The 27,294-nt window shown below is 32.3% G+C and overlaps 3 protein-coding genes across 3 annotated transcripts; 1 reads left to right on the forward strand and 2 right to left on the reverse strand.

Moving 5' to 3' along the window:
- Positions 1-1,159: 1,159 nt before the first annotated feature.
- On the reverse strand, positions 1,160-2,947 carry LOC110610569. Its single transcript, XM_021750546.2, has 4 exons — positions 2,770-2,947; positions 2,501-2,653; positions 1,738-1,943; positions 1,160-1,656 (listed from the first exon to the last, which is right to left on the reverse strand). The coding sequence occupies exons 2-4, from the start codon at positions 2,588-2,590 to the stop codon at positions 1,398-1,400; spliced, it is 555 nt and encodes a 184-aa protein (XP_021606238.1). The 5' UTR covers positions 2,591-2,653; positions 2,770-2,947; the 3' UTR covers positions 1,160-1,397.
- A 7,896-nt stretch (positions 2,948-10,843) lies between these two features.
- Positions 10,844-17,481, reverse strand: LOC110611393 (COP1-interacting protein 7). The gene is made up of 9 exons (XM_021751691.2): positions 16,997-17,481; positions 16,701-16,877; positions 15,906-16,024; positions 15,722-15,762; positions 15,570-15,622; positions 15,338-15,490; positions 14,494-14,738; positions 12,458-14,211; positions 10,844-12,122 (listed from the first exon to the last, which is right to left on the reverse strand). The coding sequence occupies exons 1-9, from the start codon at positions 17,053-17,055 to the stop codon at positions 11,187-11,189; spliced, it is 3,537 nt and encodes a 1,178-aa protein (XP_021607383.1). The 5' UTR covers positions 17,056-17,481; the 3' UTR covers positions 10,844-11,186.
- Positions 17,482-21,376: 3,895 nt separating this feature from the next.
- Positions 21,377-22,112, forward strand: LOC110610414 (protein EPIDERMAL PATTERNING FACTOR 2). The gene is made up of 2 exons (XM_021750326.2): positions 21,377-21,699; positions 21,780-22,112. The coding sequence occupies exons 1-2, from the start codon at positions 21,609-21,611 to the stop codon at positions 22,088-22,090; spliced, it is 402 nt and encodes a 133-aa protein (XP_021606018.1). The 5' UTR covers positions 21,377-21,608; the 3' UTR covers positions 22,091-22,112.
- Positions 22,113-27,294: the final 5,182 nt, after the last annotated feature.

Below are 27,294 nucleotides of genomic sequence, written 5' to 3' on the forward strand. Positions count from 1 at the left end.
TTTTTAAAATTTTAAAAATATTTTAATATATTTTTTAATATGAAAAAATTAATTAATTAATTTTTTTATACTACAAAAATTAAATAGTAATTTTACCTAAAAAAAAAACAGGCCATCTCATATTTCTTTAAGAATTTCTCATATAAAAACTTGGTAAAATTTAGTATTTATCTCTATTATTAAAAATTTATTAATTAATTTATTAATTTTTTTAAAAAATATTAAAATATTATTAAGATTTTAAAAAATATATTAAATTAATATTTTTTATTTTTAACTATTAAATATTATATTATTTAATTTTTATAATATAAAAATACTGATTAGTTGATCTCTCAGTTTATAAAAATATTTATAAATTAATCCCGTTAAGAGAATTTTAAGTTTTTTTATAATGGTACTAATTAATAAATTTTTTAAAAATTTTAGAGATATTTTAATATATTTTTAAAAATTTAAAAATTAATTAATAAATTTTTTTATATTATTGAAATTAAATATTAATTTTTTGAAAAACTTAAATTCCATTTATTTTTTAAAAAATAACTTATATTTAAAAAATATTTTTAATATAAAAAAGTTTTTTCAACAAAATAACTTATTTTTCATTATTTTTTAAAGAATAGCAAATAATTTTCTTTTTTCTTTTTCTTTAAAAAAGAATAAGTTTAAACTGATTTTAACTTTAATCAACAAAATTTCTGTTAAATAATTTTGCTAAACCCTCTAAACACTAAAAAATATAAAAGTTATTTTCCGACAAAATACTCATCCTCAAACAAACTGGAAACTTAGTATTGAAATAAATTTAAGTGTATAACCAGATTTTCAATTACAAACAACTGTTTTGTTTGTTTCAAAATCTAAATCAATTAGCCCTAGAGAAGTCCGATCCATAAATACTGATGGGTTATACATGGATCTCCATGGATTTGCAGTATCTCTCTCTCCTTCAAAGAAACAGATGAACGACCATATACAGATCACAGGTCCAGTGACTGCCTTGTTTAATCTGTTCAACTATTGTATTGTCTTGATTTGACAAAAACAAACCAAAGAGAACCCTATTTTACGGATCACAGGCCCAGTGCCTGTGGCTGCCTTGCAGGAAAAATGGGCAACCCATTTTACAGATAGAAAAGAAAATCATTGCCAGATATTGATACGCAAACAATTGTCTTCTACTAATTTTATGTATAAAAAACCCATAAAATTTCACATCATGATGAAGAAAACTGGAACATCAATGAAGATATAAAGATAATCTGAGTCTTCACAAACTAAATTGAAGCTCTAAACGCAAACTATATATGCAACTGTTGGCAGGGAAATTGATGCAGAGAGTCCAGGAAGTCACTCCTATACACGTTACATTACACCACCTTAAACATCCTTATTTATTTGTAGGTTCCCATACCCACGCCAGTTTCTCCGCCGTATGGCTGGAAGCTGCCTCTGGCTTTGGCGTAGCAAATATAGTATAACTCAGAAACTATAGCAGTGAAGAATGTGAAAGCTGCTCCTGCACCAAAAACTCCCTTCCTCAATGTCTGGCAATCAGGAGGATTGTCGCTGAAAACAGTCCTGTACTTTGTGTGATATGCATTCCTCACTGAACCCGCCAACAAGCATACCTCGGCGATGAAGAAAAATACCCTGATGAAGAAAATTGTAGAGGTTCAAAAAAAAGATTTGTAATACATTGTAAGAATTAGAATATTGGGTATGGTTTAATACCAGCAGGTGATGAAGAGCATAACTGCCCAAGCCCTTGAACCTCCAGGATTCAAAGGCTTGCCACAGCAGAAGCATTTACTTGCCACCATTATAAGGGCTTGGCTAGCCATGAGAAACAAAAATGCACCAACGCCATAGCCAGTTGCAATGTCGGAGTCATAGACACAGTAATTATAATTTATTTCAGAATCCTGCTTGATTACAGCCTGCAAAAAAATATATCATTTTACATCAGAAATGAGCTCCTCAGCTGCTGCTGCTGCTGCTAATTGATTTATAACAGGATACCCAAATCAATTGTCTATTCCTGAGTATAATTAGAGAAAAAGTATAGATTTCAAAAAAAATTAGCAGTTATAGCTGTTTGTAGTGACTAGAAACACTGATAATTTTGTTTTAGAGATAACTAAAGAGTCATGATTATGAAAAAAATCAATCTGGAAGAACAACTTCTTCATTATATCAGTAGATCTGGTAACCTGACTGTCAATTAAGCAATCTGCTAGAACAAATTTCTCCATTATACAGGCCTGTGACATATAACTAAGCTATACCAACACATTTTTCCTGCAATTAGTGTTGCCAAGAAAATCCCAGGAGAAGAAATGAAAATAAATCATGTATTTAGATTTAGATTTAGTTTTAGTTTTTCTCATTTCTCAAAATTTCCCCCCTTTCTCTCTGTTTTCTTGGAAGCCAAAATAGACCCCATTACAAGAATCGCGTAAAATTCAAGAAAGCAACCGTAGATGTAAATACTCACAGTGCTTCTTCTCTGCTCAGCTGCAACAGCCAAAGCGAAGGCAATGAGATCGAAAATGAAGACCGTAATCAACAACAGTTTCGAAGCCATGTCGAGTTATATATGTATGAAGGTCGAGTCTACGTCCACAGATCTCTCACCCCCACTTCCCCTCTGAAGAAGAGTATGCCAGAGCAAGAGCAAGAGCAAGAGCAACGAGTTCAGGCGAAGCAAAGAAAGAAACTATGAAATATAAGGAAATAGTGTGAAAAACAAGAAAGAATTCTTACCAAAAAGCAAAAAAGACAGAACACCGCACAACACCGGTTGAGTTGATTGGAAATGGGTATTTCACCTGCAACTCAAAGATCTGCACCCCACTTTTCAGAAACCTCTGGCGTACATAATAATATGTGTTCTTAAGTTAGGCCTGGTACAGTTGTCTATTGCTTCTTTTGTTTATTCACAAGGGACAGGTAAGTTAGTTGGAGGGGTGTTTTGGATAATTTAACAGCAGCAAAGCATCGGTACCATTGCTGTTACGAGAAAGGCACAATACTAGAGACGCACTTACACCCAATCACAATAGTAGAAAAAAAAAATTAAAATATAACTTAATAATAAGAAAATATAATAATTTAAATATTTTAATTTTCTTGAATGAAATTACAAAATTATTAAATTGAACAAAATTGCTCAAACTCCAAATTTAAGCAGAAAAATAATACGATACCTTCCTTGAGGACCTTGACTACAAAGTAGAAGAGAAAATAGTTAAAAAGTAAAAGGACATTTTGGGTATTTCAAAAAGGTGGACACCAGGAAGGAAATAGCTGGAGCCTGGAGCTCTTGATTTTGCCACTAATATTTGTCGGTGGAGAATAGAGGCAAGTGGTGAAGCTTTTACATTAACTAACCTTTAATTTATTTTATTTAATTATCATATAACAAATAAAATAATTATTACTAAATCTATATTATAAGAAATATTTATTTATTTATTTAAATATTTTTTATTATAATTTAGATTATTTAAGAATAAAAAAGGGGTTTCTTTTTTTAGTGATTCAGTACGAAAAATACATTAAAATAAAATAATCGATGGAAATTTTAATTTGGATTAAAAAGATGAGGATAATTTGGGAATTTTAGAGGGACGCGTAAAATTGCGGATAGGAAGAAGAAGTAAGGAAAGAAATAAGAATCCTTAGCTTTCAATGGTAGTTGTCATTTTATTATCATTGGGCTGTCACAGTGCACATCTTACTTTGGCGAGCTGTTAACCATTAAAAAACTGCCACCTAAGCATGGCATACGATGCCATGTGGGTCCGCATCTTACCAGCCATGTTCCCATCATATCATTGTCATATACAACAAAAACTATTTTTTCAACAATTAAATATGAATATGTTTTAATTGTTTAATCGAAAAAAAAATTCATTTGACTGTGATTTAAAAATGGAAAATTTATTTATTGATAATGATTTATCTTTATATTTCAAAAGTTATACTATTTAATTCTTTAATTTTACTTTTATTTCATACTTGACTGATAAGCGGTTGTCGAAGCCGTCAAAAATAAACCTATTAAACAATCAACAATTAACTTGTAGATAGTGGTAATAGGGTCGAACCACAGGGATTTGACACTACGGATTTTCCTACTAATGACTTGGACAAGTGAATAATAAGAAATTAAAAGAGGGGGTTTTGTTTTGATGATTAAAACTAAATAGCAAGAGAAAGCGATAATTTAAATAGATGAGAATTTCAATAGGAGAAGAATTCTAGTTGAAGAATGGATCTATTTCAGTTTGTTTAGAATTGATCATTGATCTTTTCGATACTCCTATTTATTTCAATAAATTAGTTTAGGATGTGGAAGACGCTTCTCACAATCCAAATTCCTCCTTAGTTCTAGTTTGATTAGGAAACGTTCGCTAATCAAACACTAATCAACAAGTTGCCAAGGAACGTCCTTAGGGCATTGTAGCATCGAACAACTGTTAACTGCATTAAGACTTAGAGAAACCTAATTCTAACCTTGCCAACCGCGTGGTCAAGTTTAGATTATGCAACTTGATTAAATGTGTGTTTAAATAATCTAAGCAATTACGGACCTAAATTATTCAAACAATTGTTACTCAAGCAATTAAAAGCAATAGGCCTAAATTGATTCTAAAAGCAAAGCAACAATTATAAAAAGATCAAATTGCATAAATATTGAAAATAAATAGAAGTTTAATAATGGAGATTTAAATCTCCCAATTCATCACAAATCTGAAATTCACCAACTTCAACTAGAAAAGGTTGGATTTAGCCACTCATGGTGGACAAAATCACAAAAGGAAGAAGAAAGAAAAGAAGGATAATTTCTGCTGTGTTGCTGGAGAATTTCCGAGGATGGCAGATGCTGAAAAGAGATGTTGCCATGCTGGTTTGGATGTTGCCCTTATATAGCTGGAGAATCCCAATTCCAATTTGATTAGGGTTTTGGAATCTCAATTTGATTTGGTCTTCTTTGTAGTCTTTGATTCCTCTTTGGATTTTGTATTTGATTGAGAATGGAACTCTCTAAGTGAAGGGCGTGGCTCTTGGGACTGATCTTGTGGTGTTTGAAGTGGACTTGAACTTCTTTTCTTTGAATTTCTAATTTCTGCCCTTTTCCCGCTCTGCTGTCAACTCCTGCTGTCAAGGTGATTTGGGCAGTTTCTGCGAGTGATTTGGGCAAATCACTTGCCCAATCTGCCCCAATCGCTTTCTGGGATTCAGTCCAGTTTCTGTCTCTGTCTCTGCGAGTGATTTGGCCAGTTTCTGCGAGTGATTTGGGCAAATCACTTTGACCCAATCACTTTTCCAGCTTTTTCTTCACTTTTTCTCTAACTTTCCAATTTCTTCATTTTCTGTAAAAACATGACAAAAGCACAAATTAAGCTAGAAAAATGTGTAAATAAACAGTAATAAATATAATAAAAATGTGGCTAAATTATGCTTGATCAAATACCCCCACACCTAACTTTTTGCTTGTCCTCAAGCAATAAATAACTTAGTAAATCAAGCCCCTTTTTCTTTTGAGCCTAAGTACCACTTAATCAGCCCCCCTAGACTCCTAAATTGAAACACTACAGTGTAGGATGCATGTACTAAGGTTGTCCCCTTCTTTCCTTGTTTCCTATCGCTCACCATGGCCATGGGAAAGTTTTTTATTTGATCATGCTTATTAATTTATATTAGGTTTAATGCAATCCCTTAAGAGTGACTTGCCCTATTTTAAGCATTTTTAATTACCAGCACTTTTTATCCTTGCCTGAAAAAATCACCAACCTTTTTACGCGATGGTGCATATGGGTGATACACCCCCGGTTACTCAGTTGGTCACTTGTCCAAGTGGCTACTAGCTCTGTTCATAATCTTAGACCATCGAAACTTTATTTTTATGCTTGAAAAGTCACCAACCTTTTTACGCGACGGTGCACATGGGTAATACACCTCCGGTTACTCAGTTGGTCACTTGTCCAAGTGACTATTAGCTCAGTTCATAGCCTTAGATCATAGGAACAGGTTGTGCTTTTTGATTTGCTGAGTTTCTTTTTTTTTTTTTTCTTTTTCCTTTTTATATCAATTTGGGCAAATCAACTCAAAGAGAATTACACTAACTTTTATTGCATGTATTTTATTTTCCTTTCCTATTGGCCACAGCAGTTTCAAGAACTCAATTCAAGAAGAAAAACTTCCTAAGTAAAGGCTACACACTGTGCATGGTTCAATTTAGGTTTAAAGGGTTGGATAATCAATGGGGTCATGAGATAGGAAGCTCTTTTAACCTTGTTATCTATGCTGAGTAGAGCAAAAGCTAAGTCAAAATTCTGTGTGTGTGTGTGCAAAAAGTGAAAAAATGTGTGAAAAATTTTGGTGTGTGTTTATGGGGCAAAAAGATGCAAAATGAAACAAAAAAGAAAGCAAAAATATAATGTAATCAATGCAAAAATATAACCTAGCAGTAAATACCCCCACACCTATCCCAAACATTGTCCTCAATGTTTAAACATAAATATGAAAAAATTAATAAGGAGAAGGAAAGGGACTGCCTGGGATGTGGGTGATTTGAGCAGGTGATTTGGGCAAATCACCCGGCCAAATCATTGGCTGTCATGGTCTGTGGGCAGAAAGTGTTGAACCAGCAGCTGCAACATGCTTTCCATGTGCTGCATCCTGTCTTGAGCCTCCACCGAATGGTCTTGAGGTGCCTTTTATGTCCTCCAAGGTCCACCCAATTGCTTTCTTGTGCTTCCTCAACACATCAAGGAGCTTTTCCTCTTCTTCTTGGCTGAGCTGGTTAGAAATGATGATTGGGAGTGTATTTCCAGCCCCCAAGTAGGCATATTTGAGATGATCTGGCAGGGGCTTCAGCTCTGGTACACTTTCTGTCTTTGTCTCAGCCTTCTGTCTGCTGGTTGATTGGGGCAGATTTCCTGTTGATTTGGGCAAATCATCCGGTGATCTGGGCAAATCTCCTTCTGTCATTTCTGTCTGCTCACTGATTTGGGCAGATTGCCTGGGTGATTTGGGCAAATCACCTTCTGTCATTTCTGTCTGCTGGTTGATTTGGGCAGATTGCCTGGGTGATTTGGGCAAATCACTCGCAGAATCTGCCCACATCACTATCTGGTATGTCTCTGAGCAGTTTCTGTCCATCTCTTCATATCTGCACAAATCAGCATGGAGTGTTTCCTCTAGATCAAAATCAAAGACTTCTTGGCTCAAGTCATCAATGACATCAAGGCCATAAACAGGAGAAACATCTTTAGGGAATTTCATAGCTTCATAAACATTGAATTTGATAATCTCCCCTTCAAACTCCATGGTTAATGTGCCATCATGCACATCAATTTTGGTTCTTGCTGTGCTCAAGAATGGCCTTCCAAGTAGGATGTCAGAGGTAGTATTGCTCTTGTCTTCCTCCATGTCAATGATGTAAAAATCAGCTGGGAAGACTAGTTGGTCCACTTGCACCAACACATCTTCAAGCACTCCCTTGGGATAGACAATCGATCGGTCGGCCAATTGAATTACAATGCTGGTGCTTTTTAGTGAACCTGCATTCAATAAATTAAAAATAGAGAGAGGCATGACATTGATTGAAGCTCCAAGGTCACACATGGCTTTCTTTATCCCCACGTTGCCTATCTTGCATGAAACAGCGAACATCCCTCTATCCTTGCATTTGACTGGAATTTTTCTTTGAATAACAGCTGAGACACACTCCCCCACACTCACCTTTTCACGTTCAGCAAGTTTCCTTCGGTTGGTGCATAGCTCTTTGAGGAATTTAGCATACCTTGGAATTTGCTTTACAGCATCAAGTAGGGGAATGTTGATTTCCACCTTGCGAAAGGTCTCAAGTATTTCTTTCTCCTCTTTTTCTTTTTGAGACCTTGTAAATCTTTTGGGGAGGGGAGGAGGTACCTTGAATTTATCTGCTGGTTGCTGTTTCTGCCCTTGACTGGGTTTTGCCTGATCTGGTGATTTGGGCAAATCGTTTGGTGATTTGGGCAAATCACTTTCTGTCAAGTTTGTCTTCTCTGGCGATTGGGGCAGATTACCGCAGATGATTTGGGCAGATCGTCTGGGTGATTTGGGCAAATCACTGCCCTGATCACTTTCTGGCAGATTTTCTTCCATGGCCTGTTTCTTCAATTTTTCAACCTTGCTATCTTGCAACTCTTTTCCACTCCTCAATGTGATGGCACTAACATTTTGTCTTGGATTTATTTCAGTTTGGGAGGGTAGCTTCCCTTGAGATTCAAGCTTACTCAAGGATGAAGCCATTTGTCCCACTTGTTGCTTCTTTGCTGGCTGTTCAGGAGCTGTTTGAGTGGTGTATGTTGCTGGTTCAGCGAGTGCAACAACTTCTGGTTCAGTGGTGTCAATTTCTGAGGTTGCTGGTGTTTGGACAGCAACAAGGGATGTAATGGTGGCAGATTCAGCACTTGCTGATTTTTGGACAGCAGGTTCAGCAATTGCTGATGTAATTGTGGAATTTTTAGCAGGTGGACAGCAACTGCTGTCTCTATTTGCAGTAGGTTGGACAGCAGCAAAGTCTGAATTTTTTACAGTAGTTGTTGTCTCTTGGATGGCAGAAGCTTCAACAAGTGTTGTTTGGGCAGTAGCTGGTTCAGATTCAAGTGTAGTGGTGATTTGTGCAGCAGACTCAACAGCTCGGTCTGTTTCTTGAGAACCTTCATCATCGTCCCATAGATCTTGAAGCTCTTCCTCTCTTCTTAATATGTATGCATCCACTGAGTTGACTGCTTGATCCACTTGCTGTTGGAGAATTTTTCCAGAAATTTCCAATTTCCTCACCATCTCTTCAAGTTCCATATTGGAGTTTTGAGGTGTTGCTTGGGCTTGATAGTTTTTGTAGTAGTTAGCCCTTGCATAGCCATAATTCGGATTGTCCCCCCAACATGGATTGTATTGCAGATCTCTTTGGTAGTTATGGTAGTGGTTTGTCCTTGTATAGCCATAGCTCAGATTGTCTCCCCATCCTGTATTGTATGTGTCAAGGTAGGGATTATGTCTTGGCTGTCCATAGAATCCTTCAAATGCATGTGCTTGTTGAAGTTGTTGGGCTTGACCTATACCATAATTTCTCACCATAGAGGTTAGTTCAGAAATTTGAGAAGAGAGAAAAGACATACTTACCGTAGCCATGCTTGTAAGGTCTTGGCAGTGCGTTCAATTTCTGGATCGTAAAGAAGAGCTTCTTTACGATCAGCCCTGGTCACAAAAGGAAAATACGTTAGTTAGATCAAATCCCCGGCAACGGCGCCAATTTTTGATAAGCGGTTGTCGAAGCCGTCAAAAATAAACCTATTAAACAATCAACAATTAACTTGTAGATAGTGGCAATAGGGTCGAACCACAGGGATTTGACACTACGGATTTTCCTACTAATGACTTGGACAAGTGAATAATAAGAAATTAAAAGAGGGGGGTTTTGTTTTGATGATTAAAACTAAATAGCAAGAGAAAGCGATAATTTAAATAGATGAGAATTTCAATAGGAGAAGAATTCTAGTTGAAGAATGGATCTATTTCAGTTTGTTTAGAATTGATCATTGATCTTTTCGATACTCCTATTTATTTCAATAAATTAGTTTAGGATGTGGAAGACGCTTCTCACAATCCAAATTCCTCCTTAGTTCTAGTTTGATTAGGAAACGTTCGCTAATCAAACACTAATCAACAAGTTGCCAAGGAACGTCCTTGGGGCATTGTAGCATCGAACAACTGTTAACTGCATTAAGACTTAGAGAAACCTAATTCTAACCTTGCCAACCGCATGGTCAAGTTTAGATTATGCAACTTGATTAAATGTGTGTTTAAATAATCTAAGCAATTACGGACCTAAATTATTCAAACAATTGTTACTCAAGCAATTAAAAGCAATAGGCCTAAATTGATTCTAAAAGCAAAGCAACAATTATAGAAAGATCAAATTGCATAAATATTGAAAATAAATAGAAGTTTAATAATGGAGATTTAAATCTCCCAATTCATCACAAATCTGAAATTCACCAACTTCAACTAGAAAAGGTTGGATTTAGCCACTCATGGTGGACAAAATCACAAAAGGAAGAAGAAAGAAAAGAAGGATAATTTCTGTTGTGTTGCTGGAGAATTTCCGAGGATGGCAGATGCTGAAAAGAGATGTTGCCATGCTGGTTTGGATGTTGCCCTTATATAGCTGGAGAATCCCAATTCCAATTTGATTAGGGTTTTGGAATCTCAATTTGATTTGGTCTTCTTTGTAGTCTTTGATTCCTCTTTGGATTTTGTATTTGATTGAGAATGGAACTCTCTAAGTGAAGGGCGTGGCTCTTGGGACTGATCTTGTGGTGTTTGAAGTGGACTTGGACTTCTTTTCTTTGAATTTCTAATTTCTGCCCTTTTCCCGCTCTGCTGTCAACTCCTGCTGTCAAGGTGATTTGGGCAGTTTCTGCGAGTGATTTGGGCAAATCACTTGCCCAATCTGCCCCAATCGCTTTCTGGGATTCAGTCCAGTTTCTGTCTCTGTCTCTGCGAGTGATTTGGCCAGTTTCTGCGAGTGATTTGGGCAAATCACTTTAACCCAATCACTTTTCCAGCTTTTTCTTCACTTTTTCTCTAACTTTCCAATTTCTTCCTTTTCTGTAAAAACATGACAAAAGCACAAATTAAGCTAGAAAAATGTGTAAATAAACAGTAATAAATATAATAAAAATGTGGCTAAATTATGCTTGATTGTTAATCTTTAAAATTAAATTCAACTTCCCCATATGAATTCACATGGAGAAATTTCTGTCAAAGAAAAGGGCAGTTCTAAAAACTTTACTCTTCATTCTTGAATAGATAACAATGAAAGAATTGAATGCAACAATAACTAATTACAGGATTTTGGAATACATACAACCAGAATTTTGAATTTTGAGTATAGATTGCAAAGTTTTCAAACAGATAACAAAAATCATACCAATAAAAAACTTAAATTTCTTTACTCTCACACTATGCAGTATCAAATCCTGACAAATTACAAACCCTGCTGCTTCTCATATTGGCATCAACACCAAAGGCCTTATTATGTGTACCAGCTTTCAATTCTTTTTTTTTTTCATTTTTCTCCTGTTATTTGTTTACTTGACAGTCACTCAGCATGCATGAGATCAATTGGTAGAAGAGGTTCGGCTTTTCCTTCCGAAAAGAAGCAGCTTTCTGAAGCCTTTAGCAGCTTTTGGAGAGGTTTCATCACTGTTCCACTTCTTTCTGGAGTGGACTGGTTCCGGGCTTATTTCGGCAGGCGGTGGGGTTGATATTTGTATCTCGGATTTTGTGGGTGAAGGGAGATTTTCAGTTCTCATACCATTCTCTCTGACATTTTCATCAGAATGGTTTAAATCCTTGTTTGGTGATTCTGGCAGCGGATGTTTTGTCATTTCAGAAGTGTACTGATCATGTTCATCAGAAGTTTTGATGTTTTCAGAAAGAATTGGAGCTGCTGCTATAGATAATCCCTCATCATTATCTTTTAAGTGATCCAGTTCTGCAGACGAGTTGATGTGGGGCAAGTCGCCATTGAAGCCCTTATCATTTGAAGCAACTGTTTGTGTAAGCACATTCCCTTCATTTTTCTCTATTGAAGCAATGCTGTGCAACTCCATGTCTTTGAATTGGTCTATGCTATCGGTGGCTGCTACCTTTTTCAGCTCCTCTTCTGCAGTTACCTTGCTTTCTTTCTTTTGTGGAACATCAGGTTTCACTGTGTTTGGGCTCGATTTCTTGTCAGACCCAGCCGCCTTCTGTGGTAAACCATTAGCCTTCACGGATGCTTTTTTCAGCTGGGCAGGTTTTGCTTGAGCTGATTCCAGCTTTGGCGTAGTTCGAGAAGCGGCAAGGCGATCAATGGTGGAACTCCTAAACACTGTCTTCTTAGTCTCTTGGCTTGGAGGCTGTGTTTTGGACTCCTCATTCTTTAAGGAAGATGTTCTTTTCACTGGCATTCTCTTGGATGTCGCAGGACCATTGGCAGCAGCACTCCTTTCTGCGATTCTCCTCTGGCGTTGAAGCAATAATTCTTCCTTTCTCTTTCTGTTCTCTTCATCCTAAGTTAAAAGAAAGATCGGAGAAGATGAGTTAAACCAAAGAGAAAATTTAAAAATATCAAGCAAGAGCACGGACAAGGGGAAATTAAATAATGACTAATTATTTCATCCGCTTTGTGCCGGTTGCTGCATGAACAAAAAGAAAATCATTTCAGTGTCTTCAGTGTCAAACTGTCAATAGAACAGTTACAGCTCCATTATTCCCAGTTTCATTAATCAATGAAGCAAAGAGAAGCTTTAAAATGGTTAGACAAGGAAACCCTTGTAAAGTATTTTCTTTCCCAATCCATAACTCATTTCTAAATGGAAAATAGCTAAAAGCACTTAATGAATACCTTGTCAGATTTGCCTCTCTGAACTTTGGTTACGCCTCCAGGAGCTGGTTTCGTGGTCCTCGACATTAAGGAGGATTTGCTCTTCCCAGATGCATTTGAAACTTTTGACCTCGCTCCTTCCCCAGGAATCTTTCTTCCAGCATTTCCACCAGGTTTGCCATTAGTGCCCTTACCATTAGACGGAAGCTTATCTTCGGCACCATTTGTTTCAGTACCAGATTGTTTTATATTGGCTTCAGCAGATAGGTCATTCTCATAATCCATTTCTGGATTCCAAGATGAAATAGCATTCTCAGCAGCTGAATCTCTCCCAAGCACCATGTAAAGATCTTCTGGTTCATGGGTACCATTTGCGTCACCCTTATTATGACTGATTTCAGATGTGGCATTCTCACTTTTAGTAGCTTCAATTATATCAGCTGCCATGCTTATATCCGTTCTTAATATAGATACAGACTGATCATCTATAAATGGTTTAGCTTGGATCATCAGCGAGTCATCAACTAGAACATCTTTCTTATTTTTCTCACAGCGAAAATGATCATCAGCTATTGATGAAGCATAATCACCATCAAATGTTCTAAGATTCATATTTTCATCCTTGTTTGTTGGCTTATCCAGCTGGTTGCTGATAAACCAATCTCCTGCTTTCTGACTTCTGATCATCAGAGATTCAGTGGAATGATCAGAAACAGTAGTTTGGGGATGGTTCCACGGTTCATCAGTTCTTTGAGAAAATAACATCTCCTCATGTGTGCCATCCCTTTGCTTTGTCATTGGCTTGAGATTTTCACCAGCTTCAAAGTTTCCAATGCGAAATTGATCATCGCTAAATGTTTCCCTCTTGGCTGCAACAAAGGAATCACTTGAAATGGCTCTTTGCTTTGATGTTTTCTCAGATTCCAGGTTAAATGCCAAAGATATTCCCTCCTCGGAGCTTTTGGCTATAGAGTACTGTTGAACCTGTAAAGGATGTGGATCAGTTTCAAAGGAGTCTAAATCCTTATCCTTCAAGAGAAGGTTCTGAAAAGCACCCCACTGTTGATTTCCTTTTAGTCCCTCAGGATTATCGGGGGCTACTTTCTGCTTATCTTCATCATTTGAATTATCTGTAGTTCTCCGATTTGATTTCTTATTATGACGAGAGGTTGATTTATGTCGTCTTTCCAATGAACCAACAGCTTCCTCCACCTGCTGCTTGAGAGCTTCTCCATCAATGAATTCATCCTCATCAGATGTCTCATCCGACATGCTGTCCTTTTCCCCATCTCTCTTAGAGGTAATGTAATTAATGTTGCGGATGACAACCTTTCTTGAGGACTTCTTCCCATGCTTCTTTCTCTGTACCTGCTCAACTGAAGACTGCTTTTCGCCATTCTGCAAATCCTCATCCGATTCTGTCTCCGAGCTAGAATAACTAGGTTCACTGGAATCATCTTGGTTGGAATCCATTCCTTTTGAATGTGAAGACTTTTTATTCCTAGAAGATGATTTATGCTTTTTACGACCATCTGGTTCCCAGTCATGCCCGAGGCTAGAATCATCCACTTTTGGAGGCCATTGCATATTCCCTGGAAAATATGGAGGGGCAACTTGCATACCAGGAAAAAGGTAGCCTTGATATGGCGGCATTTGTTGAAATACAGGTCCTGGAAAATTGTGCATGTATTGAGGAAGATGGTTTGGCCATGCCATCGGCACATGAGCTTTGCCATCTGTTGATTGCACAGAGGCTGATGTTGGCAAACTACTTTCTGCCAAAAAAAAAGTTCATCAACATAAAAAATTGGCCACTTATAAAGGTTCAAACAATATCAAGCTTTCTACCGATGTCTAGTTACTGAAGATTGGACAAGCAATGCAATGAAACTGGTAATACATAAAAGAACCCCAGTTAGTACAGGGCACGATAGAAAATAATGCAGCTCTATAGAGGCAAAATCTGACACGAGTTGCATTACCTTTGCTGTGCACCATTGAAGTATCTGAGACACAATAAATAAAATGGCAAGGGGAATACAAAATTTCTACCATACCTTGGTTTAGATCCACACTTCCAAGACTTGAGTCAGACACTGATGCGTCTATGGAGCCGTTCTGTTTCCCACCAGAGAGACCACTGATTTGGCTAGGATAATTCTCTTCACTGGCTAACACTATTCCAGAAGACCCGAGAAAAGGTAACTCCACTCTAGATGCTTGCATTGCTGCAATTTCGTCCATCCAAAGCCGATCTTGATTCTTTTTCTTGCATAATTCCACAAAATTAAAGCATGCTTCCCTGAGTGCAATCAAATATAGATTTTAAGCTGTTGTTACCAATTACTATTGCTATTTCTACTATTAATGATCATCATGATATATATATATTTTTTTAAAAAGATAAATGGTGAAAAAGGAAGGGATTTTAAATACATTTGTAAAATAACATGATGAGAGAAATAGTACTGCATGATGAAGAATAATTGTCATGAAGAATCTTGAAAACAAAGACAAACATGCTCAAACAAAAGCATATGAACATGAGATAGACCTCTTTTTATCTTGGGAAAGGGGGAATCCAGACTTCCCTCCTCTTAACATGAAAATATAAATACAAGATAAAATGTCTCTTGGCCACAAAAAATACCCATAAAACTGAAGTACTGAGCATTTATTGTTTATCTCACAACAAAATAACAGCATCACAAGAACAAATCAGACATTTATTATGTCATTCAACAGTACCAGTTGGTCTCATGAATTTGCCTTGACATGAGGCAGTTATTCCACATTATATAGCTCGATGACCAAAATGAAATGAACAATTAACTTTGGCCCTCAGTCATCTCCAAAAGATAGTTGCAGTTTATCAGAGTGACTACTTATATCCTTTCATACCTTAAACGTGAAGCTCCAAAAGCATCAGAAAAGGAGATAAGATCATTTATACAGTCCAGATCAAATCCAGTAACCAAAGCCCGGGCATACGCCATTGCTTGCTCTTTGCGAAGCACAGCTTTTCTAGTTTCCAAAGCACGTTGAAGTCGAACCCTGTTCATCGCCCCAAGTTGAACAGTCAATCATGATATTTCAAATGCATATATGTTAGTATCAAGATCAGATAATTTACTTGGAATTGTCTTCCTGTTTAGCATCACCAGCTCCATCATAATCTCCTTTAGACTAAAACAGGGCATCAAAATAAGTTTAATTTTGTTTTGAGAGGATTGGAGGAAACGTCACCAGAGAGTATATTACAAGATATTTTGATTAATCACGTACCTTAGATGAGACAGATGACTTTTGGAAACTTCCGACAAAGCCTGAAAGATTTTCAGGTCAATAAAAGGTGACGAGTTAACAGCACAGAAATTTTTAGACTGAAAATACAAGATACATATAAAAGATAGAATGTTCTAATTTTCTGGCACTTATTAAGAGATGCAGATTTTAGCCCAGAGCAAACCTTCGACATCTGTGTTTGGCAGTTCATTCGATTGAACTGAACTCTCAATCTGCTCTAACTCTTTCTCTATTGTCACAAATCTCTCAAGAACTTCTGGCGTGCTAACAAATCTTACGAAACTGTGATTACAAGAAGAATGCTCATTTCTGAGATGACAATATCAAAATGATAAAACCACATAGATTAATTAGCTAGAAGATGTCTATTACAATCCTAAACTAAATGCCCATTTATTTTTCCTGTTTCATTTTCTACATTACTGCAGGAGCCATTTCAGACAACTGACAACTTTGCAGATGAATTAAGAATAGATCAAATTACTAATTCTAATTCTTTGTTTTTATTTCAAGACAAGTATTTCAGTGAAATTTAATACCATAGGACTGAATTAATGAAAGCACTAATTTAGTGTATACAATTAATGCAAAATCTTTCCCAATTTGGCGAATTCCATATCGCTGATGTCAACTAGTAATGGCAGGCTAAATATATATTTAGCCCAAAGATCAGTTGAAAATCAAGATCTCCAATTAGACAACCGACAACAAAATCAATTTTTATTTGAAAAATAAGGAGAAGAAATTCATGGCCCTTGTGCAAGTAAATTAATCAGTAACTCGTTAGCCTTTCATTTTTTTATTTTCTATCAAATCTGGTGATGTGCAATCGCACTTGATGCAATTCGAGAATTTCCCATTTGGTTCACCGAACCAATTTGCAGCAATGGAACTGAGAAATTGACACATAAAGAATCAATGGCACAGAAGAAAAGAGGAATCCGTCGAAAAGGGTTACCTCTGGAGGGTGGCCTTAGTGAACCAGTGGGCATTTGCAAGGACAGGACGAAGCGAGATGGAGTAGCCACCTTTGGATATCTGATCTTTAGCAGTTTTTAAATGAATAACGAATGGCTCTAGGAGCCCAGATGCCAATTTCTCACTCGCACCACCAGCAAAAATCACCAGATCACATCTTTAACCGATTCAATAAAAAGAAAGAAAGAAAGAAAGAACACATCAATCATCAGAAAAAAAAAGAAGAAAAACCCCACTAGAATTCACAGAGCGCATGAAAATAAGAAATGCACATACCTGGTTCTCGTGGGAGTGAGCTGGAACAGAACATGATCAAGAACAATTCTTGAGTCCATGATTAAGAGTGAAAAGAGAAACACAAACACAGAGAGAGAGAGAGAGAGATAGAGAGAGGTTCTTGTTTCAGAGAGAATTATCAAAGAAACATGCTTCCTTATTTTTACAGTGGTTACCCAGTTGCCCTTTTGTTATTACATTTACACAAGCATTTCATTGGATTCTTTGAGAGAGAAAGAGAGAGATTTGGAGGGTGACGGTGGAAGGAGGAGGAGAAGGAAAAAATAAAAAGGATGGAGTTTACGATATTATCAAATTCATGAAAATTGTGGGGTCAGAAAAGAACACAGGCCCCACGTGAATGCAGACAGGCACTTGTCTATCTATCTATTACAACAGAAACAGAAGATATTGTGAAGCTAAGGAAGAAAGAATGAATCTAAGGTGGGTTGATGTAATGGTTGTTTTGTAGGTTTGCAGATGAAACAGAGAGAGAGAGAGAGATAGAGAGGGAGAGAGAGAGAGAGAGGTTAGTTGAGAAGTCAGTTTCTGTTTATAGTAATAAAGAAATAGTAAAATAGTGAAGATATATGTCCTTAACTTTTGCTTGGCTTAGCTGTCACTGTGAGAAATAAGTGAAGAAGTAGAGTGAAGCTGTGGCAAAGAATGATAACTCTCTGACTCTGTGTTTCTGTTCCTCTACTTGAGCATGTTATAGATTCTATAATCAAATTAGATCTTCTCTAAATTCAATTCAAATCCATTATCTAATGGGAGATCAATTGAATTAGTAAACCCAAAATTGATTTATCGTTCATTTTCTACTCTTTAAAAATTATTAAAATATGGAGAAATAGAATTTAAGTGTGATAGTGAACTTTTCAGAGAGAAATACATGTGTTTTTTATTTTTATCACTCATATTCATAGGTAGAGACGTATCAAATCCTTTTTTCTTACGTTAAAGAGACATTTAATTTCTCTGGTACGTATGTGGACAGTAATACGAAGTGATTGAACCTGCTGTTTCTCTTTACGTCACATCATTTGGACTTAATTTTTCACGGATGACCCAGTCTATTCTGCATGTTTGATTGAATCCTAAAATATTGAGTAAGTCAGCCTAAGGGGCTTTTTAACCTTTGGGCCAGCTCTGTTTTCTTGGATTTATCCTTATTCAAGATGAATGAGACCCGACGATTATTAAAATCTATCGCATAAAAATTAAGTTTTCACAGATGACCCGACCTGTTCCGCGTATTTGATCGAGTCCTGAAATATTGGGTAAGTCGGCCTAAGGGACTTTTTAACTTTTAGGCCAGCTCTGTTTTTTTGAATTTATCCTTATTCAACGTGAATGAGATTCGACGGTTATTAAAATGTATCGCATCAAAGTTAAGTTTTGGTTACGTTGATACTAATTTATGAAAAGGTATGATATAAAAATTTGTGAAAATTGTTGAATTTGTCAACATGGCATTGCCAACTTCTATTTGGGTAAAGACCAATTTAGCAATGAATAATGATTTGTGTGATGAGCTTAAGCTCAATTATGGTTGACACATAGCTATGATTAAAGGGGGGAAATTAAATGGAAAATGAAAGTTATACCAAAATTAAGAGGGCCCTATGATTAGCTTTGAACTGAAGACTTGCCACTTAAATTCCATAATCTACTTTGTGGCTTCACTTCAACCACAGCTTCTTAGATTAACACCACCCAATAATTGAACTCCCATTAATTATATATGGGTATTCTTAATTTTAAAAAGATTAATTATTAATATTAATATTATAATTATAAAACATGGTGAATGATGATGATGATGATGACCACACACCCATATGATCTTTGACATGAGTGGGTCCACACTTTAATGACCATTTTGATTTTATTTTTTTATAATTTCATCCATTGATAAGGAATTTCAACCACTATCACTATCATACTACCAAAATTTCCATTCCATCTATGGGGAAGGGACAATCTTCATTATTCATAATTATCCTTAGTCCAACCAGAATTTTCAGGTTCTGTTTGTTTATACGGAATAAGTTTCCTTTGGAAAAGATATTAAATAAACGAGGATGATTTGATAATTTATTTACTTACAGAATTCTCACTTAATCACTCAAAAACATTGCTATAACTCAATAAATTTTAATTTAATTTGATTTATTTTTTAAATAAATTAAATTTAAACCTTAAATTAATTTTCCTCCAATAAATAATAGATTTGAGTCATTATAAATAGAATTTCTATCATATATTATACTAAAGAAGAATAAAAATAAATTACTAATAAAATATTATTACTAAAAAATAAGTGAAATATATTTAAAAAAAATTGCTAATATACATATTAACTAAGAAATCAATATGAGTGTATTAGAAATTTTAAAAAAAATGAGAATAAAAGAAATAAAAAATAAAATAAAGAAAATAAGGATGAAAATAGAAAACGTAGCCAAAAGAAATAGGAGAAATGAAAATATATGGGGTTTTTATAAGCAATTTAAATATGAATAAGAAATTTAGATTTCATTTATTTTTAAAAACTTTTTATTTTTTTAGTTTAATAAAAAATATTTTATTGCTTAAAAAAATTAAATCATGAAGGAAAATGATTTTTTTTAAAATCATTTTTTATATTTTAAAAATATTATTAACATGTATATATATAAGTTTATTAATATATTTTATTTTTTAAATTAAATAAAATAATAAAAAATAAGTTATTTTATTTTAAAATATTTTCTATAAAAAATATTTCCTAAATACAAATTATTTTCAACAAAGCCTTATTTTAAATTTCATTTCCAATTGATAAAAATGGCATGAATTTTCCCTTCACAAAATAAAAATAAATTTCCATATCAGTTTGTAAATTTTTTTAAAAAATTGAAATATTTTTTGCATAATTTTGAAGATCAAATGGAATTTTTAACTTGTTTTATTCTCAAAATGGATAAAAAATGCAAATTAATCGGTTTCTAAATTTTTATTGCTTAGTTTTGGAGCTTTTGAAAGCTTCATATCTTTATAATAGATTTCAAAATCCATCTGTAAATTTTAGAACTTGAAATTAACATTTTCAATTTAGAAATAAACTCTAAAATCCATTCTAATTAGAAATAAAATTATTTTTTTGTATGTCATTGCTAATTTCTATATTAAAAAGAAATACAATCCATTTATTAAATTTTAGAGCTTGAAAATAAGCTTCATAATATTGATTTCTAATTTATAAATAAAAATGGAATTGAATTTATTTGTGAATTAGAAATCGAGTAAAATTTTGAAAATTTTTATCAAACTTCATACTTTTAAAATCAACTCCAAAATCTATATATATATTAGAAAGGAATTAAAAATGATGTGATCGAAAATGAGTTGAAGCACGACCGATCAATATGAGAGAGAGTGAAGTGGTTAGCACATATAGATAATCACTCCAATACTTAATTAATAATTAACACAAAAAGCGAGTGTAAGAGAGTAACTTGAACTTAAAATGAGTCTCATATTCTGCGTATATTTTACTTTTATAAGGTAAAAAAATATAGTTAGTTTGTGAATCTGCTAAAAATTTGACTAATATTGGCTAATAGATAAAAGCTCTTGCAATGTGCAATAGCTATTTGCTAGACTTTATATCATGAAGGACTCAACTTGCTCTAATGAGAGCGAGTCTTCCGTCGTTCAGAATATTGACCATTATAATGCCTAAGTCTTCTTTTTTTCAATTTAAATTTTTGTGACCGAATATCATAGCTCAGTAGGAGGTCTTATCACGTAATTTAATCATATAAAAATAACTCATAACACACTTTCGATGAATGTTATATTATATTAAAAAATAAAAATAAATTCAATTTTAAATCTAATCTGTTTTAAAGTTACCATCAATCTTTTTGCCTGAAATCATATTATGGAAATGCTTGACCAACTTTTGGAAAAATATAAAGATATAAAAACTAAAGGTTATTATTTGTTTGGAGACAAAGGTAAAAAAAAAAAAAAGAAGCAGGAGAAAGAAAAAGAAGAAAATATTGATGCTGATTTATTTGTTTGCACATCCTGCTTCAAAGTCATATTTGATTGTTTTCACCACCCAAACAAAAACTAAGGACTGCTTTTTTTATGGCATTGTGCATCAAAATGGAGCATTCCTCTTAACCTTTAAAGGAATAATTTTTCATGTCGACAAATTCTTACATGCATTCGAGTGTATAGATTAATTTATACATTCAACCAATTAAAAATTAAAATTTTATATTAATACGTGGGTTCTCCATGTTTCGGATGAGATTTTTTTTTCTAATTTTAGATAATGCCATAAAAAAGGAGGAGCAAATCTCCAACACATGCAGCAGGCAATTCAGTGAAGAAGAGGAATCCATGTGATGTTGAATTAGGCTTTGTTGTGTTGAGCCGTTTTCATGTGATTTCTTCTCATATACTGCCTGTGATATACTTGAATACCTTTCTCTAAAATCTCATCTCTTTCCCCTTATAAATTAATGCATCCCTTCCATTCTCTCTTTCCATTATTCTTATCTTCTTCATTTATTTACCATCTAATTTCCCTCTTCAACCTACAAATTCTGCTATGAAAATTATTTCCTTCTTCATTACCGCTGCTCTTCTTCTCATCCCTCTTCCTGCTGCCTTTGCTAGAACTGCTCGACGGCTTCCCCCACGTAATAACTATTTATGTTATTAACGTTAATTACATGCATGTTTATTACAATTTGCGAGTTAATAATATCACGATTTACAGGTCATGACGATGATGGTGAGGAGGAGTATCCGGCATGGCCAACAACAGGAGAGAGCGGAGGCGCCGTGGGGACACCGACCTCAAGTGCGGCAGAGGAGGAGAAGAAAATGGCGGAGAAGCAAGGAAGAGAAGTAGTTGCAGTTGAAATAGTAGGGTCAAGGTTGCCAGATTGCTCCCATGCTTGTGGGTCATGTAGGCCTTGTAGATTAGTAATAGTTAGCTCAGCATGTGCGTCTCTTGCTCAGGCTGCTGAGACATGCCCTGTATCATATAGGTGTATGTGTAATCACAAGTGTTACCCTGTTCCTTAAAATAAAGCATTTTTTCTCTTCATTATTTTCTCTCACCTAATTAAATTATTTTTTAAAAATAATTATTTTAAATTAAATAATGTCTAAATATAAAAAACGATTCGATGCACCAAAGTATATTGTGCATTTGTTAGTTTCATGATAAAATCGTGATTAAAGGAGACTCGATTCAACTTCATCATTGTATCTGTAATTGCTGCGATGACTGCCCTAAGTGTCAAAGGAGCTTCATAGTTGCCCAACAACATTGATAGCGTTGAGATTGTCGCTCTCTTTATTCAGACTAGCAAAGATTGAGCTGGTTTTAAGCCTTTCAAAATAGCTAAAATCTCAGCAGCCAACACAAAATAGCATACAAAATATCTTACAGAGAAATTAAATAAAATTTATTTATTAATCTTTTAATTTTAAAAAATATATTAAAATATTTTTTAAATATAAAAAAATATTAATTAATTTTTTTATTTATTTTAACTATTAAATATTTCATTATTTATAAAAAATTTATTAATTGATATCTACGAATAGGTTAGTTTATATTGAAAGTATTTTAGATTTTTCTAACCCTTAACAACTAAAATTTATAAAATAATTAGTTAGTAAATTTTTTAAAAGATAAATTTTATTTAGTCTCTAAATTTTAATGTAATTAAAAAATCAGTACTTATATTTTTTAAATTGAATAATTAAATTTTTATATAATTAATTTGTTCAAATTGAAAGCCTTCCCATTTATAATTTCGTTACTCAACCGGTCAAAAAAAGAAAAATTATTTTAAATACTTGAAATACTCTCGTCAACAATTAAATCTTTTCTAATATAGGTGAAAAATTTTATAGTATAAAGTCCATATATTTTTAAAACTAAAATTTCAAATCTCTTTATATATTTAGTCTGTTTAAAATTACAGTTTTTCTATCCATTATAAACGTTAATTCAAAACTAATAGATGGTTAAATTATTTTTGAAAAATACAATTTCTTCTTAAAATATTATTTATAAAAGTTTACAACTTACTTAAAAGTTATTTGGTATCACTTAAAAATAATTAAAATTTTATGTATTTTCTGAAAGTTTTAAAATTATAAATATTGAAATATTTTGATGAATAAAAATTGAAAAAAAAAGTGTTAAAAATTAGTTAAATGATAAATTATAGACAAAAGTTAACAGGGATGTAAGTATTCTTTCAAATAAAAAATAAGAATTAAAATGTTTAAATTATAATAAATGAGAACAGACTGATTATAAAAGAATTTAAGTGTATAATTTTAAAAATATAAAAATTAATCTATTAATTATGCTAAAATTCAAGAAATCAAGTATAATTTATCCAAAAAAAGATAATAAATATATTTTTACAGTTTTAACAGCAAAAATAGATAAACAATCTTCAATTTGGATGGACTGATTTTAAAGGAATTTAAGTGTTCAATTTTAAAAATATAAAGATCAATCCATTAATTATGTTAAAATTAAATAGAGAAAAATTATTTTTATTCCTTTTAAAAATTTTAAAAATATTTTAATATATTTTTTAAAATTAAAATTAACCAATAAATTTTTTTATAACACTATAACTAAATAGTACTCATTTTATTTTATAACTTTTATTTATTTTAAAATTATTGTTGACTTTTTTTTTTATTTAGACTATAATAATTTATAAAGTAAATATTATAATTTTATTTTATTTTTAAAATATTTTTTAATATTTAATAAAATTTAATATATTTAAAATTAATATAATTAGAAAATTAATAAAAAATTATATTTTAAAATAAATATAAAAAAATAAATAAAAATTATAAAAAGAAAGAATAATGGACTCACGGACTAGTCTGGTGGTAATTTAAAAGGTATATTTTTATGTAACTTAAACCACACGATCTGATTACTATCCGACTCGATCCATTTATCACGTGTACTTAATTGCCAATTGGCTTTAATGTCATTTTGACTTTTTCTTTTCTTAATTTTAGAGCAACTTTTATTTATTTTTTTTTTTCTAATTAGTGGGATATCGCATTTGTTAAAATTTGTTCAATATAATTTATTCATCTGCATTATTTTTAATTAGTAATTTCAGTTTTATAATTTTTATTTTTTTTTTTGTTATTTTAAAATTATTATCTACTTTTTTTTAAATTATAATAATATATAATTTAATTTTATATTATTTTTAAAAAATTACAAAATATCTCTTAATATTTAATAAAATTTAATATCTTTAAATTGTATATAATTGAAATGTTAATAAAAAATATTTTTTTAATATATATGAAAAAATAAAATAGATAAAAATTATACAATCAGAGAGTATTTATTTATAATATTGATAATTTTATTATAAAATAATATTAAATAATTGTATTTAATGAATCTCAGAATTATGCTTGTTTTATGATTTTTTTTTAAAAATATAACTTCATACTTGAGTTTGGAATTAAAAAATTTTCATAAAATTCAATAGGATTCAATTCTTTTTTAATCAACTATTTTATTTGAAATAAAAAAAATTTAATTTTTAATTTATAAAATTTTTTATTTTTTTTTAAAATATATTATATATGATTTTGTAAGAATTTATTTAATTTTTTTTCTTTAAAATAAGTCATGTCATATTGAAGGAATGTTTATTCAAAGTAAATTGAATGTTCATTTAATTATTTTAAAATTTCTTTAAGATATAATAAAACTAATTTACTTTTAAAAATAATTTAAATTTTATTAGTTCAATCAATTGAATCATATAATATATTTTCTATAAAATTATAAATTTTGGTTATTTTGAAATTTTATTTTTAGCCCAATCAATCAATCTAAATTTAATAATAATAACTCTTAAGATTACTCCTCCACATTTTGCTTAAGGAAAAATTTCACTATTTTTGTTCAAAAATTATAAGAGAATGTGATTTTTAAAATATTATTTCTTTTCAAAAGTAGTTTTAAAATTTTATTACTTTAAAATATTTATTTTAAATTATAGAAGCGAAGAAACTTGTTGATTTTTAATGAGAATAATGACCAGAATATTATTGATGCGTTCTTTATTCAGTTTCGAGCAAAAGAATATGTTCACGCATGGAGGTTTTCGGTGCAGGCTGGGTCTGGACTGACAGGTCGGTCTTTGAAGTATGTTAGGTGGAAGCCGCCAGAAACAGACTGGGTGGTAGTGAATTTTGATGGTAGTGCATTGTTGTCAGCAGGAAGGGCAAGTTGTGCAGGTTGTTTTCGAAACAATGAAGGTAGATGGCTTTTGAGCTTTTAACGGTTTTTGGGCAATTGTGAAGCAATGAAAACTGAGTTATGGGGAATATATTATGCTTTAGTATTAGTATAGAATTCAGGGTGGAAGAAGATTGAAATTCAAATGGATTCTCAACTCGCGTTAGATTTACTTGCAGTTAGAGGTGCAGGAGTTTTTACAGTTGCTAATTTGGTGAGAAATTGTCGTGATCTTATCAATAGAAGCTGGGAAGTCAAGATGGTAAAAATTTATAGAGAAGCAAATGCGAATCGTTTGACTAGTTTATCCACTGGTGATGATTTTAATTTGAAAATTCATCAATGGCCTTCTGTTACTATTAAATTTTTACTGGATGCTAATAGGCTGGGACTTTTATGGCCTACATTAATAAAATAAGGGTTTTATCTCTTTTTTTTAAATATTTATTTTAAATTTTAATAATAAATGTGATTATTAAATTACAATCAATAGTAACAAATACAATTATTTTACTAATTAATCATATATGTTGAAAATATATTATTTTTAATTAAGAAGTAGTTTACTGGAAAGAAATATAATGGAATATATTTAAAAATTAACGTTTACAAGTAATTCAAACTATATATATTTGAATAAATCCGAGAGATTTCAGGTTCTACTTCTCTAATGCCCAATTCTATTTAAAAAAAAAAAAAAATCTGACTTTTATTCCATATATGAGTGAAGAAAATAAAATTTAAGAGAAAAATAACTTTATTTTACATGCAATTTTTGTTTGTTTGGATAAAAAAGAATAGGGAGAGAAAATATATAATTGAAAAGAAAATAAATTTTATAATTATTTTCACATTTTCTTTTTAAATTGGTGGATTTGAATAATCTTGTCTATTTATTTATTGGTGAATTAATTGTAGTGCAATGCAAGGAAGTTTTACTCATGGGACTTCTTGATGAATTTTCAAACAGTCAAAGAAACCCTCCAAAGAGGTACACATAAAGTAAACAACTTGCAATTCAATGGACAATATGTGAAAAAAAAAAATGAGAGTTATTTTTTTATTATATTATTTATAAAGAAAAAGAGAGGAATATTCACATGCCATCATTTACTTTGAAAATCAAATTAATTAAGTATATATAAAAACATTTCCATTCCTAAAAATTGTGTAATTGTTTATACTTTATTTGTCCTATAAAAATATAAATCTATTTGCCTTTTCATAAAAATAATAAATTTTTTATTGTATTTTTCTAACATGCCATCTAATCATATTTCTCCCTCACTAAATTATTTTTAAAATTAATATATTTTACTTTTTAATATATATTAAATAGTGATATATTAAAAGTTAATAAATAAAATTAACATTTCAAAAAGAAAATCACCCATGATTTGAGACGGATAAAAAAAAAATATTTCTATTAAATGAAAAGAGTATTATATTTATTTAAAAAATCTTAAAAATAATAAAAAAAAACATTTCTATATATATGTATTGAAAAAAAGGTTTTTTTTTTTTTTCATTTTTCTTCTTTATTAATTTTTACTTTTAACTATTATAATTGATGTCGTACAGTACTTGTCCAAAATAGATAGTGTAACGACTTGAAAACCGAACCGCTACCAGTGCTAGGATCCAGATTGACTTAAGGTCTCCGGGACCCGTAGTAAGTCTACTATACATCCTGTACATCTGATAAAATCCCATACATGATCATACATTTTCATAAAAACTTTAAACTTTTCATATACCAAACTTGACCTGCGCATGCACCATAACGGTAAACATAAAACCCCATACTAAAGCCCTCATCAAATGCTCTAGTGGGGCAACATATCAAATGTCAAGCCTGGTTCAACATAATTCATCATTAAAACATTTCATATAGATCATGTACAAAAAGGGGATTACCATTACTATTAGGGCCAAGCACAATACTAGACCATGAAACATTTCTCTACATTAC

The sequence above is a fragment of the Manihot esculenta genome, chromosome 3 (assembly GCF_001659605.2).
Source record: "Manihot esculenta cultivar AM560-2 chromosome 3, M.esculenta_v8, whole genome shotgun sequence".
In the NCBI taxonomy this organism is placed as follows: Eukaryota; Viridiplantae; Streptophyta; class Magnoliopsida; order Malpighiales; family Euphorbiaceae; genus Manihot; species Manihot esculenta.

Excerpts from the sequence above, each read along its gene's own strand:
- LOC110610414 (XM_021750326.2), top strand. The coding sequence starts at position 21,609 with ATGAAAATTATTTCCTTCTTCATTACCGCTGCTCTTCTTCTCATCCCT. Across the intron at positions 21,700-21,779 it reads TGCTCGACGGCTTCCCCCAC|GTCATGACGATGATGGTGAG; the intron begins GTAATAACTATT and ends CACGATTTACAG.
- LOC110611393 (XM_021751691.2), bottom strand. The coding sequence starts at position 17,055 with ATGGACTCAAGAATTGTTCTTGATCATGTTCTGTTCCAGCTCACTCCC. Across the intron at positions 15,491-15,569 it reads AAACAGGAAGACAATTCCAA|GGTTCGACTTCAACGTGCTT; the intron begins GTAAATTATCTG and ends GGCGATGAACAG. Across the intron at positions 14,212-14,493 it reads AAGTGTGGATCTAAACCAAG|AAAGTAGTTTGCCAACATCA; the intron begins GTATGGTAGAAA and ends TTTTTTTGGCAG.
- LOC110610569 (XM_021750546.2), bottom strand. The coding sequence starts at position 2,590 with ATGGCTTCGAAACTGTTGTTGATTACGGTCTTCATTTTCGATCTCATT. Across the intron at positions 1,944-2,500 it reads CTGAGCAGAGAAGAAGCACT|GCTGTAATCAAGCAGGATTC; the intron begins GTGAGTATTTAC and ends ATTTTTTTGCAG. Across the intron at positions 1,657-1,737 it reads ATGCTCTTCATCACCTGCTG|GGTATTTTTCTTCATCGCCG; the intron begins GTATTAAACCAT and ends TTTCTTCATCAG.